Source organism: Thermobia domestica, chromosome 9 (genome assembly GCF_964235325.1).
Source record: "Thermobia domestica chromosome 9, izTheDome1.hap1.1, whole genome shotgun sequence".
Taxonomy (NCBI): Eukaryota; Metazoa; Arthropoda; class Insecta; order Zygentoma; family Lepismatidae; genus Thermobia; species Thermobia domestica.
This window is the reverse complement of record NC_137462.1, coordinates 101,963,696-101,977,871: the sequence shown is the minus strand read 5'-3', so window position 1 is coordinate 101,977,871 and position 14,176 is coordinate 101,963,696. Positions and strand designations below refer to the sequence as shown.

Below are 14,176 nucleotides of genomic sequence, written 5' to 3'. Positions count from 1 at the left end.
TAGCATTACTTTATACCAATAAATGAAAGTTTATATCATTTCGAAATGGCACATAAGTCCTAAAACAATAATTTCTTGCTATTCGTTTTATAATTTTAATGCTGTCTATCTTTCGTATAGCTAACCTAGTAATGACATGTTCAATGTCCACGTAAGAACCTTTCTTGGGAATAGCTTATTCAGTTACTAGAAACCACATTGAAATATGACCAACGGTTCTCGATATAATCGCGAACGTCCTTTCATACATACGCACAGATCAAACAAAAAACTCCCTTTAAAAAAAAGATTAAAATATTAAGAGGTATCGACAAGATTGTGTTTGTTTGTTGTAATCGAATTAGTGTATAAAGGTAAGACATACTTAAGGAATCAACGAGATAGTACTCATTCAGTCTCGTCTGCAAAGGAGCCCAGTTATACCTCTACAGCTACTCCAATGAAGAAACTTTCACTCCAGTCAAGGACCTAATTCAGCTACCACAGGATTTAAGTCTGCAGTAAATAATGCAAACTCGTAGAAATTACCTTCCAAGCTGAAGGCAGCTCCAGACTTACTCACCAAATTCACTATCTTCATGGACTTCATAGCAGAAATTATACCGTAAGAAATTGTCAAGATAACTACAGAAATTAACAGGATTCAGCGATGTAGCAATGCTTTCTTTGGACAACTTTGCGCTACGTGACACATCTTCTAAATTATCCCAGGATTAGTCCCTCAAGCATTCAATGAACCATCAAGCAGCCATCCTCAATAAGATCAACTTTCACTTGCTCTTCACTCAGAACGGCTGTTACACTCAAGATCAAAATTTGTGTCACTTGCAGCAGCTCTCACTACTAGAAACCCAATCATTTCTCCTCCTCCAGAAGAACTGATGGCGCATGAGCTATGTTGCCATCTCATCATCTACGAATATCTCGCGTTCATCAGGAAAGCAGCGGCAATCGCGTTTCTAAACAATTCCTAACGTCTTCACAACAAATGCCTCACCATATCAAATGAAGCTGGGGCTTCAACACAAAGCTTGGAACTCAACAATTAATACATACAATCAATAACTCATAAACAACAAATGCTATCACATTTCATAACACAAGAAAATAGCAAATACTTAGTAAAAATGATAAATAATATTGGATATCGACTTGAATATCATAATGTCCACTTTATTTCCACTTGAATACTATTCCCGATATCCATATTTTCTTTATAATAACGTGTTATCCAGGTACCGTATGATTGCAAAGCACGGATATTTCGACAGTAACCATGCAAATTCGTATGTAGTTTCTTGAATTGGTTGTTAAGTGCTATGCTTTGGGAGCTAGTATACTCTATACAACTATAAATATGTATTTCCTGGACATTTTTTCATAGGGACGTTTGTCGTGGTGTCGTTAAATAGTCCATTAAGAAAAGCTGGCGTCTGTAATAACTGCATGTGATGTAAGCAAAATGGAGTGGTAGGATGTTTGCCAATCATCGCAGTATTGTTTCTCGCTGTCTCTAAGTAACAAAGATCACTGATGCGCTATTTCTTGTTATTGAATGTTGAGTCTTCTGTCAAATATTTCAATCACTATTATTTTCGGAATTTGAAAATCATACATACAAATTACCCTGTCGTATTATTGCGATTATAGAATTATGACTTATTAGCCGTTCTAAGTTTGTCGTCAGATTTCTTATTGCATACCTTTGATAAAGTGCCTTCAACCCACCACTTGTTCTCCAATTGTCAAAAGAACTGTTGTATAATCCAGTTAAAGGAACAGAAGTATGACGCAATATTCCCCCATCTGATATAGATACCTGCAGATCATAGATTATAATTTGTAATTGGTTAAGGCGCTTGCTGTAGAGCTGGGTTTTGAAAGTAAAGTGTTAGCAATAGTCTTTAATACCTAAAGATGTTGGAAAGTAAAATAAGTATAAATTGAATGGAAGTCTGATTACAAATCGCCCATTACAATTAGAAAAGTTTATCACGTTAGATAGTGTATTCTTTTGAATGAATATATATATATACTTTTCTTCCAACAGGATTAGAAGGAGGCATCCGAATAGCTACATTAATCCATCCCTATCTACACGAGTTTGGAATGGTTGTTCTACCTAGTGTACTTCGCTTTCCTGAAGTGCATGCTGTTCTTAATGAAGAAGGCGAGACTACCCGAGAAGATATGATAAAACGAACCGAAAATTTCGCATCTGATCTAAGGTGGTATGTCGATGCTATAAAAAAACAAAGGGAGAGCATTGGTCCTCCCCCAAGTTGCGGTAAGGTGGTACCCCCTCCAAGCCTGAAAAATTTATTGATGTGATAACACACGAAGAAACAACCAATATAGTTGAAAATTAAACTAGAACAAAATAGTAGACTTAGATAACTTTGGCCATTTACTCTTCCTTACGTTTGAACACGCGTAGTCTGCTGTTCTAGTTACTATTAAAAACTGATTGCACATCTATACTCATGCAAACACTGAACATTTGATTTCAAGCTAAATAGTTGACTGCCAAAACTTAATGCTGGTCTCGTAGTGCAATATTGTTAATTGTATTAAATAATAATAATACATAAATTATTGAAGCGTTGTTCAGGGGTCATATGCAGGATCGTTATTATTTGTGATTATACTCATATTAATGGTTTGACTGATGCATGATTCAAGTGTTAGTCAATCCCTTAGTATGGAGCTAATCACACGTAAGAACTAATCTGAATATGGCCCGCGGAGGTCAAATTGAGGTTTTATTTAAAAACCCAAATAAGTGTACTTTTATTTCACGATTACTGACAATAAATTCTTCCTAAAGAAACACTTCAAAATTAAACTATTACAAACTTTAATTTTTCCTCACTCTTAGAACGCCTCAACTACAGTTGTGCAATAAGCAACTATGCAATAATGTTTCTCTTAACTATGTACATTACACCGTAATTTTTTAGAACCTTACTGTGTCTATACAGTACTTCTCTATTTTATACCAGAATCAATTCAGAAACTTGTCTCAAAATGACCTTTCTTTTACTTCTACGCTGCTACGCAACATGTTTTTGGCAAGAGATGTAATAATGATCAATGATCTTTCTCTTTGAAAGAATGATCAAATCAAACTCGTATACAGTATTTAACTAAAAAGTCCAAGAATAATAAAATTCTTATATTATCCACTTTATTAATTCTTCAAAGAATCAGTAAGTGGCAATATGTGCAAAAGCTAACGCTGCTACGTGTAGGGCTTATTAATAAAAGAATGATAAGAATTGAGCTAAATAAATAACAAAGAGTTGTTTACAGAACTATAGTGCAAAAAGGATCAAAAGAGGAAAGCTAATGTCTACAAAATAGATATTGCCTTGTTAAGAAGCTGTAGATTTGATATCATTCATGGAACACTATAATTACTGTAAATTTAAATTAACACGTAGACATTTCGGTGAAATGATTGTTAGTATTTTATATAAAGCACACATATATTCAACAGTGGTTAAACTTGCTATTTCATTACTTTTCCAAATATGTGGCTGAACGTTCCTAGTACCTTATTTAATATCGTATGCCAGTTTGCCTAAAATAATATATATATATATATATATATATATATATATATATATATATATATATATATATATATATATATATATATATATATATAGAGAGAGAGAGAGAGAGAGAGAGAGAGAGAGAATGAATAACTCTGAATTTCCCTAATTCATGGAATGGAACGCCAGAATCTTATTTTGTTTGGGGTAATGAAGTTCTTACTGTTAGTATATATTTATTAATATTCTCCAAATATATTTAATTATGTTGCCAAAATTTGATGTTATTTCTTATTGTGTTTCAAGCTTGGACATTTGTACACGTGTTAGTAATTAAAATTGGTAACTCAAATGTTGGTACATGTGATTTTTATTGTGTATTTTCTGGACTGAGAATATTATATTCAAGTGCAGTGCAGTATGGTCTATATGGTGGGTACCCAAAAATTTGGTATCTACATAAAGTTACTATAACCAACTTCTCGTCCTTTACTCTATACAATTATGAACTAAATTTTGGTGCAACAGTAAAAGTATTCTCTCTCGGATTCTTTCAGTATAATTAAATTAATTAGTATCTAGCTATTGTATTTACCAGCTACCGTTTAGGTGCTAGCTAGCTAGCTAAACCTACTTTTAAGAAATAACTACTTTAGCTCGAAACAAGATTAACTAAAATCATAAGTGTCACTAAATGATTAAAAATCGAAGTTAAAAATCTTTTGAAAATCTTTTATTTTAATTAGAATAAATGAGGTATTTAAAACGAAATTCATGGTAAAATAATTTATTTACGCTTAAATTAAGGATTTTTTTAATGTAGTAAATAAAAAATTCCTACACGTCCCAATGCATAAAATGGGATACTAGAAACTTAAGGTTGCTCCAAGTAATGAAGATCTTAGCTGGCAGACCTAAATATAATATATTTAATAATATTGTCAAGATTTGACGTAAAAATTAACATTAAAAAGAAAATTAAACAAAGGAACATATTCTTATAATAGTGAAAACTATTATATGAAGGCAAAAGTAATTTTAAATTATGTTCGGAGATTACGGTAGTGCCTAAATGTCTTAGTAGCATGTATAAAATTATAATTTAAGGTTAATTTTTTGTAATGTCTTTGAGTGTTATTACCATCAAACTTTTATGTTGAATCAGAAAACTTAAGTATTTTGTGTAGATATTATTAATAGATTAAGCTCTTGTTTTTGAGTGCCTGCTACTTTGATGATAACATTTTAAGTCCGTTGTTGTATGTTATTTTGAATTGAATTCATGTGGTAATTATAAACAAAAAACAAAAACAAGTACGACCTGTGTGAAACTCAAATGTCTTTTAAAGAATTGTAAAATACTGTGAACATCGTGTGCTGAAAATTAAAAGTTTCTAAAAATATGAAGTTATTGTTCAATTTATAGTTTATTGTTATTAGTGTTTGCAATCACATAAAGATATTAATACTTTTTTTATAGTGTTTGTTGTTAGAATATTATAAATTTACATCTGTATACTTTTCATCCGACATAAATGTTATCCTTGAGTGAAATAACACAATTCATTAAAATATATATATATCGAAAGTCACTAAACTTGATACTTTAGTCTGTTTTGTATATTTGTTCGTTGAATTATAAAATAAAAAGACAATTTCTCCCTGTAAACCTTTTACTTCATTTTAATTACACCTATCTCAAGTAAAAAAAGTAAGTTCAAACAGAACATTATTGATCCAAATCCTTCAAACTGAAGCAATTTAATAAAAATGAGAACGTAAATATTGTTTTTTATCGAGCTTGTGCGTTAACAGTAAAAAAACCCTACATAAAGAGAAAGTAAAAAAAGGAAGAATGCGAAACAGTCTCTTGCAAACAATGAGGTTGTTAATACTCTGGCCTATCAATGCAGGCAGCAGAGAAAATGTTAATGATTCATAACGCGGACATTATTACAATAGTTTGCAATACAATAAATGGTGTAGAGTGTGTTGTGAATAAATGAGAGAAATATTACATACCACTCGTTTTTTTCTGTACAAAAACAGTTTTAGGCCTTATTAACTTTAAAGACATACATGCTAGAAGTAAGGTAAGAAAAAAAAATCAAAAGTTAACATTGTGTTTTAATGTTTATTTGTATAGTAAGTCACTAATCGTCAGAGAGTGTGTGACAAAAGAAAATGAAATGAAATGAAATCTGTGACAAAAGTGTATATATATATATATATATATATATATATATATATATATATATATATATATATATATATATAATATTTGTTGATCAGTTATTAATTATTATTAACTTTATGAATATGTACCAAGTTGTTTTTTTCTCATCTCAGAACATTTTTTTCCTGCTGAAAAATTGTGGTCATAAATACTTCCTTTTTGTTTATGATTATAATATTTGTTAGTATGGATAACAGTGAAATATATGTAGAAACTTCTTGATTGCTTCATCATATAAACCTCCGTTACAGCATGGTTCCATATACATTTAATTTAATTCTTCTTATGTCGGCCGAAACAGCAGTGTACGGAGCAAGATGTCAAATGGGTAATCTTGGTAAAAATATTTTTTGTCTAAATATCTCAATAGGCCTTTGTTTCTGGCTATTTCGTTCATTAGGAGCAATATGGACTCTTTAATTAATTCCAAAATGTTTAGGATCCCTATTTGAGATATATTTAAACTTCAACTCTTGTTCTTAAATAACCATATATAACTTACCTTCATTATAACATTAAATAATCATTTATAACAAGGAGTTCAGCCTAAAATGTACGAAGGGTACAAAAGACCGTATAAGCTTGTTTTGTCTTTCTTTAAAATCTTAGTTTCACATATACAAGATATGTTAGTTTAATACAGTCATATATTTATAACGTTAGTTCCATATCAACAAAAAAATTAATACGTGTTTTTGAGATTTTTTAAAAAAATAGGCGTTACTTAAGAGTAAGTAGCAATTGAAAAAATAGAGAGAAACCAAGTACGCCATTCAATGCTATAAAACGTCGATAAAATAATTCTTACAAATAAATTACCGTATTTAACTTCGAAAATGTGGGTTTTCACGTATAAGTGTAGCAATACTTTGTAATCAATGTTAAGCGTGACATGTTTCTAACATTTGAATTACATACTGTACGTGTATAGCAGTTGCGTGATATCTGTCTAAAATATCTCTTTAGTAATGTTATTAATTAAGTAATCTTCGTGGTCTTCATTTGACGTTACTTTCTAGTTGTAATTGTGCCTTCGTACACTGCAAAAAATAAAACACTGTTTGAACACGATTTGGACATTTTCAGAGACGACTTTTTGGGTCATTGTTTAACATGTCCAAACATGTTCTGAAATGTTTTTAGTGAACAAAGTATGTCTTGAATGCACACTAACAGTTGTTAATAGGAACTATCCTAAGAGTATTCAAAATGTACCTGAACTTTGGATGTGTCCAACGAGTACATAGGCACAGAAACAACTTTTAAATACGTTAAAACACTTTGCACTTTGACAAGTCGTTTCTGTCCGTATACTCTCATTGGACACATCAGAAGCTCAGGTACATTTTGAACACTCTTAGGCGATTCCTATTAATCGCTGTTAGTGTGCATTCTACACATATTTTGTTCACTGACAAAACACTTTAGGATATTTTGTATATGTTAAAAAAAAATACCATTCTGAAAATATCCAAACTTTGATGTAATATTTTGCAGTGTAGCTAGATATATGAAGATTGTTGGCTTTGTACTTGGTTTTGAATATATCTTAACTAGTGGAAGGTATTTGTATAAAGTTACAGTAGTGTTAGATAGCCGAGTAGTGCGTATTGTTTGAGTAGTCCTTCCTCGATTTTTGGTAGTCGCACTAAATTTTAGGTACTAATTTGATATCGTGAGGTAATTGAAGTACCACTTAGTTAACAGGAAGCGAACTCCAGTAAAAAAAAAAAAAAAAAAAAGGTAGAAAAATCCCAAATAGGACTAATGTGCTAATTATACATTACACTTCAAAAAATCATTACGCTGCAACGGAAGAAATCTTAGTTTAATCTTTCTTAACGGAACTAAAAATTGAGAAAGCTAAGTTTGCCGGATATTCTTTTTTCCCTAATTGGTGAAAATTCTTAGGGGATATTACGAAATAGTTTTTTAAATATCCATAGTTTATGTATTACTGGTATATACGTGATTATTCATACACAAATTAAACTAATTAGAGAGGTGGTTTAATATATGTCAGGATGGGTTCCGAAGTCAAGCATGAAACTCTGAGGCATAAATATTACATTATGGTGCATTTCGCCACCACCCCTTGGTTCCTTGAAATCAATTTAGTTTCGGATTAAAGCACAGGAAAAAGTTATCATGTAGACAGACCAATATGGCTTTTTATGGGTTGATGATTGCTTCACTTTTGTCACGTACCGATCCAACTACGTGATTATTTAAGTATTGTTTACCTTTAATTTAACTACCAAATCACAAAATAAACTTTCCATACATTATTTTTTTTGTAAATAGTTTTATTTCTACTGTATAATATTATTTACTCAATTCAAAAGTATTCAGTATTAGATCCCACTGTTCTTATTCAGTAGTGTGCATAAAGTTGCTCAGGTACGGGCCTGTTACGACTTAAGAACAACCCTCAAACGCATATACCATAACATTCGTTTAAATGCTTTTCTATATAAGGAATATTTCTGTAGCAAGTTAAAACTCAACATCTGCAGTGAAATCTGTAAATTAATGCACAGCGCTGTTTTTAGCTCTTTTTTCTCTCGAATTTGTTCTCAATACAAAAGACTATCATGGCGATTTTCTAAATTCGCTCCAATCATAGAAGTACTAAATTAATAATTAAAGGATCGTAAATACAAAAAGGGAAGTATATTGATTGATTAGAGTTCAGAGTTCCTTTTCGGCACGAAGGTTTCATGAAACAGACCTGCTGTTTGAAGTGAAATCCGAATCATTACTTGTGGCTAAGCGGTTAGCGTACGCGCCTTTGGCGTGGGAGACCCGGGTTCGATTCCCGGCGGGAGCTCATGTGGTTCGGATTCCACGTTAATCAGTAGGTCCACGTCTCATATAGCCTCGCTGCTGACCGGGACGTTAAACTCAACTCAACTCAACAACCGAATCATTACTTGAGTTTGTATCGGAATCAAGTACGTACTCCTACTGAGAATAATATTCTTCCTGGTTCAATTCCAGTTCTTGCCAAATAAGCTTTGTGAGGGGGACAAACTCAGTATGCGTGAGTTTTCTCGGAGTTCTACAGTTTCCTACCACTTTCTTCATTCCACCATTTCATTCATTTCTAATCATCACCATCTCTTTTAGCCTAACCGGCATACCCGTGGGACGTAAAACTCAAAAATTTCATTTCATTTTTTTTTATCATTCATTTCTTTTCCTCGGTGCATAATCGTGGAACGCTAAACTAAAAACGAAAAACATGCGGAACCACGCGGACAGAAGGAATGTGTATTAGCCATTTGGCCACAAGGGAGCACATATGTGATGTTATATTAACAAATATTTGTTTCTGTTTATCTCGATAACTGGGTTAAATCTAATTCACGAATTTTATTAAGATCAGTAATGAGTGCTGAGCAGAATCTGCACCTGCTCCTATAAATAGTAACAATGAACCAGTAAGATAGTTCTTCTAACTGTACATTGCCGTTAGATCATATATTATTTGTGTAATAAAATCTTAATTTAGATAATTTTGAAACTTGGTTTCAAACATTTAATTTTTCAAGATTTCAATTATTGTATAGATACATGATTTTTTTAAAAAAAGAAACTTGTTTGTAATTTCACTGCGATTTTTTATAAGATAAATCTTAAGAATTTTCTGCTCTGTGTGTACTAAATTGTACTAAATTTAGTATAAATTTATAGTATAGTATAGTAATAATTTAGTACTCTTGTACAAAATTCATAGTAATTTAAATATATTACTATTTAAATCAACGGAAAACGTATTTTCATATTATCAACGGAAAATCATTAATATTTGTACTATTTCTTTGAAGAATTTAACTTTCTATTAGAACTGACATTTTATTGTTTCATTCACACGGTCATCTATCTCTCTTCAAGTCACGCGAAGCATAAGAATTATATTTCAATTAAATTTGGAATTTTGAAATCTAGTAGAATTTCGATGTCAAAAGTTAAGATTAATGTTTTCAATTTTTCAATATTTATAAGGAAATATTAAATAGTGACAGAACAGGAAATTGTAATGCGCCGCTATTCTAGACTTACACCATAGCGCATTACATTAGATTTAAATTGGTAATAAGGATTTTGGTACGCATCTGGAGATATAAACTTTTAAAAATATATAAGATTTTTTGAATCGAAAATAAAAAATAAATAAATAAAATGGTGTTATAATTGAAATACAAGATAGTGAGTTTTAGAAGATAATAATTATATGCATTGCTAAATAAAAGCAGATTCGTGGAGACTTTCTCTCCCTCAATGTCGCATTGCTAAATAAAAGCAGATTCGGGGAGACTTTCTCTCCCTCAATATCTATCACCATATCTGCAATGAGGTAAACAACATTACAAAATTTAAAACAAAACATGGTCTGCATGGCCTTTCATGCATGAAGAGCATGGTAGACACGCTAGACACTCCTCTGTGAATGATATCATTTTACGAACCCTTACCACAGCTGGAATTCCTTCCATACGTGAACCTTCAGGATGTTGTTCAGATGGTAAACGACCTGATGGCATGACATTAGTTCCTTGGTTGAAAGGTAAATCATTAGTATGGGACTTTACGTGTTCAGATACATTTACCCATTTAAGTCTCCCTTTAGCTGTTATGAATGCTAGAGCTGTTGCTAGTCGTAAAGAAGTAGAAAAGCAAAGGAAATATAACAACCTCCTTGATAAATGTATTTTTGCTCCAATTGCCATCGAGACTAGTGGTGCTTGGGGATCTGCAAGCCTTGATTTTATTAGAGAAGTTGGCAGACGCATCTCTATCGTTACTGGAGATATTCGTTCAACATCTTTCCTAATTCAACGCATATCTATTGCTATCCAACGTGGCAACGTGTCGTCGGTTCTTGGCACCTTACCACATGGAAAAGAAGTAGATGAGGTCTTTCTTCTCTAACACAAAGAATAACACTGAACATTTATACAACTGGACGACATACTATACAAATAAGGTGTAATATCATTGGATGGCGTAGAAAAGCAGACAGTGTTGATAGGTATGATGCCGTTGATAGGCGGTTTTCTATCCCTTCCTTTGGTTCGACTATCGAAATATATTACCTGCTGATCAGAAAACTCCAGGAAAAGATTCAAAATGAAATGAAATCTTTGAGTTTTACGTCCCACGATTATGCCGGTTAGGCTAAAGGAGACGGTGATGATGAGTAATGAATGAAATGGTGGAATGAAGAAAGTGGGAGGAAACGGGAGAACCCCTAGAAAACCCACGCACACGGTGTTTGTCCACCACAAAGTTCACTTGGCGGAGGCTGGGATCGAACCCGGGACCCCAAGCACCAGAGGTGAACGCTCTACCATTGAGCCACCGCGGCCCCGAAAAGATTCAAGTAGTAAGCCAGAATTAGATACTGCGAGTAGCACGCCACGACCAGAGCCATTCAGTCCTGGACAAGTATATAATTGCAGCAAAGCGCAACAGGTTACATATGTTGCCTTCTACAACCCCAGCTACAGCGGATACATCGCTAACATAATGGAAAGGAGGAGAATGAGTTAGTTTATATTGTGCACATACCATGAAATAAGGAGAACAATCTGTATTGGAGACTGAATCTTATTGCTCTCTGCGACAAGGACATATTTTGGTGTAATTTAATACTTTTACTATGTAAATAATGTATAAATGGTTCAAAAAATATTTGTTTTAAATAAATTATTCTAAGTTTTAAATGTAAATAAAATTCAATGGCTATTTCGAAATTCTTATACATAGATTTCATGGCAAGTACTAACCTATGGATATATATGAATATATTACATGATGTAATCTTGAAAATCGTGTATTATAAATGATTGATAATATAAGTTAAGCTATGGACATGGAACATCCATAACAATTTATTTTAGGAATGATATTCAAATTGAATAAAGCAGGTATATATATGCATCTCTTGTTCATAATCGGAATATAAATATGTCGAGGTGGAAGTTATGGATCTGAAAGAAAAGAAAAATATATATTAGATTAATCTACGAATGGGAAGAAAAATATATATACATAATGGATATAATAATAATATAAAGTAAAGGAAATAAAATGAATCAAAATAAATAAAATACAGTAAAATAAATATATATATATACAGTAAAATAAAAAGAAGGAAAAAGAAATTATATACTTACCACTTCATATTGTACTGGATCCGATGGAAAGAGATGTAAATGGTCGTATACCTAAAATAAAGAAGAGCGATTCATATATATCATATATATCATTCAACATTTTTCAATAACATGTATTCATCGGCTATAATAATACGCTGAATGTAAAAATTTGGAAACAGGCAATAAATAAGGAAAATTGTACTTATCTGGTATGTGCACTTAATCTAAATAATACTGATTTTACCTATGCCAATTTTAATTCGTAGATTTCATTTTCTATTTTAGTCTAGCTTATATATATATCATCACAGATTCTTGTGTGATGCAGTGTCATAGTATAATACGTTATTTAAATTTTACTTCTCCAAGGAATGGTTCTTATCACTTCGAACTTTCAGGAATTTTTCCGCAAGTAGGATGGCGACTGTGCAATAGGCCAACACTCTTCAAACGTTTCCAACGTTCGTATAACAACTTAAATGTTATTGTTGTAGTAGTTTAATAACAGGAATTCCGGATAACATCAATACACGTCGACGTGAAGAGAATATATACCGCAACAATAATGATTTAATAAACTAAAATGCACACAATCCGTATCACTTAGATTGTTGCAAAACTGGATGTAGCATCTAGTAGAAGCACAAGGATGAAATATATTTTTTGTCCTATCCAAAATTACATTCTAGTTTTTTCTTAACTTTTAACATAAAATCAATACTTGACTATAAAATTAATATATTTGATTATCCAATTTCATTATGAAAAAAATGCGTATACAATCATAATGTAAGTTAGCGAGTCTAATGATCCTATCACGTAAAAAATGTTAAAAATATTGCCAGAGTTATGTAATGGATAGATTAAGAAAAGATCAGATGAACCAAATCAGAGTAAGAAGTAATCTATTTTGTTATCTCTTTCGAATGTATTATCGGCGATAATGATTGGTAGCAGTATTTCATCATTAATTTAGATCGTGCTCTTAAATTTTGCCTAGAGTTTTAGAAATTTTATTTTTGTTTATAACCAGCATGATTTTGATTCTTTTTCTTCTTTCTTGTCGAGTAGCCTACATGTATTTTTAAACTTTATCCGTACAAATGAAGCGGAAAATCAAGAATAATATTCATGTACGAGGGTTGTTTACATAATGAGTGCCTTAGATTGTCGCCAAAAAATAAATAAATAAATAAATAAATAAATAAATAAAGTATGCAGTAAAGGCAGATGAAGCATGATATATTTTCTCCAGTACTTCTGGCATTATTTGTTTTCCAGTAGGTGTCAAAAAGTGTATTACATATGGAACTTATAACGGTTATGCTTTGTGTCGACTCATGAACACGCCTCGTATTACAGTATATTGGAAAAGATATGTGTAATTTTTGTTTAAATTTTTGAAAGAAGGAACTTTAAAGAGCAAATGGATATCAGAAACGTATTTACATCAAAACAAAGTGAAATACATACCGGTCTGTGCTTCCTTCACCTAACAGATGTCTTGTTTGTAATCGGAAAAATGACTTCTTAAAGCTTGGAATATAGTTGCTGACAGTGAATGTGACAAAATTACTTGATCCTCCCATTATATAGCAACATCCTCAATACGTAATTTCTACTATAGTTTTTTTCCGGCCCTACAGAGCCACGCAGCAATCCAAACACTTCTTGTTTATGGGCCCAAGTACTCAAGAAGTTTATAATGAAAATTCCATGAGTTTCATTCTGTATCAATCTTCCCAAAATATATGGACCACAGCGCAACTCAAAATATAAGTTAAGAATTTTTGGTGGAAGTCTGTGGGAGAAAATGTAGAGGACAATATCGTTTCAAACCGCAAAATTTGCATTACTGATATCATATCGCAATAATCAATCTTATATATAAAAGAGAACGTACAAATCCTTTGTTCCCTCATCACGCTAATACGGCTGAACCAATTTCTTTCATTTTTGGGGGGTTATTAGGATTTGGACCCTAGATGGTTTTTATCATATCACTTCAATTTTTAATTACCAGTGTCTTGAGATAATTGACCATTCAAGTGTCCATAACGTACAAATCCTTTGTTAGTTCATCATAGGTAAAAATAAACGTATTTATATGCAACCCGCATGACCGTGTCACTCGGCGGGTTAACATAAATGACAGGCGATATAATGTTAACATTAGTGCAATCTACTATGGTTTTTATCATATCACTTGAAAGCGAAAA

General features: G+C 32.0%; 1 protein-coding gene across 1 annotated transcript in view; it reads left to right on the top strand.

Annotated features, from left to right (window-relative positions):
* The window catches only part of LOC145694058 (FMN-dependent NADPH-azoreductase-like), a 29,782-nt gene extending 26,202 nt beyond the window's left edge, over positions 1-3,580 (top strand). Inside the window, exon 3 of the mRNA XM_081770201.1 lies at positions 2,051-3,580. Within this exon, the coding sequence (XP_081626327.1) occupies positions 2,051-2,331 (281 nt within the window). The 3' untranslated portion in view covers positions 2,332-3,580. The remainder of the gene's footprint in view (positions 1-2,050) is intronic.
* The last annotated feature ends 10,596 nt before the right edge of the window (positions 3,581-14,176 follow it).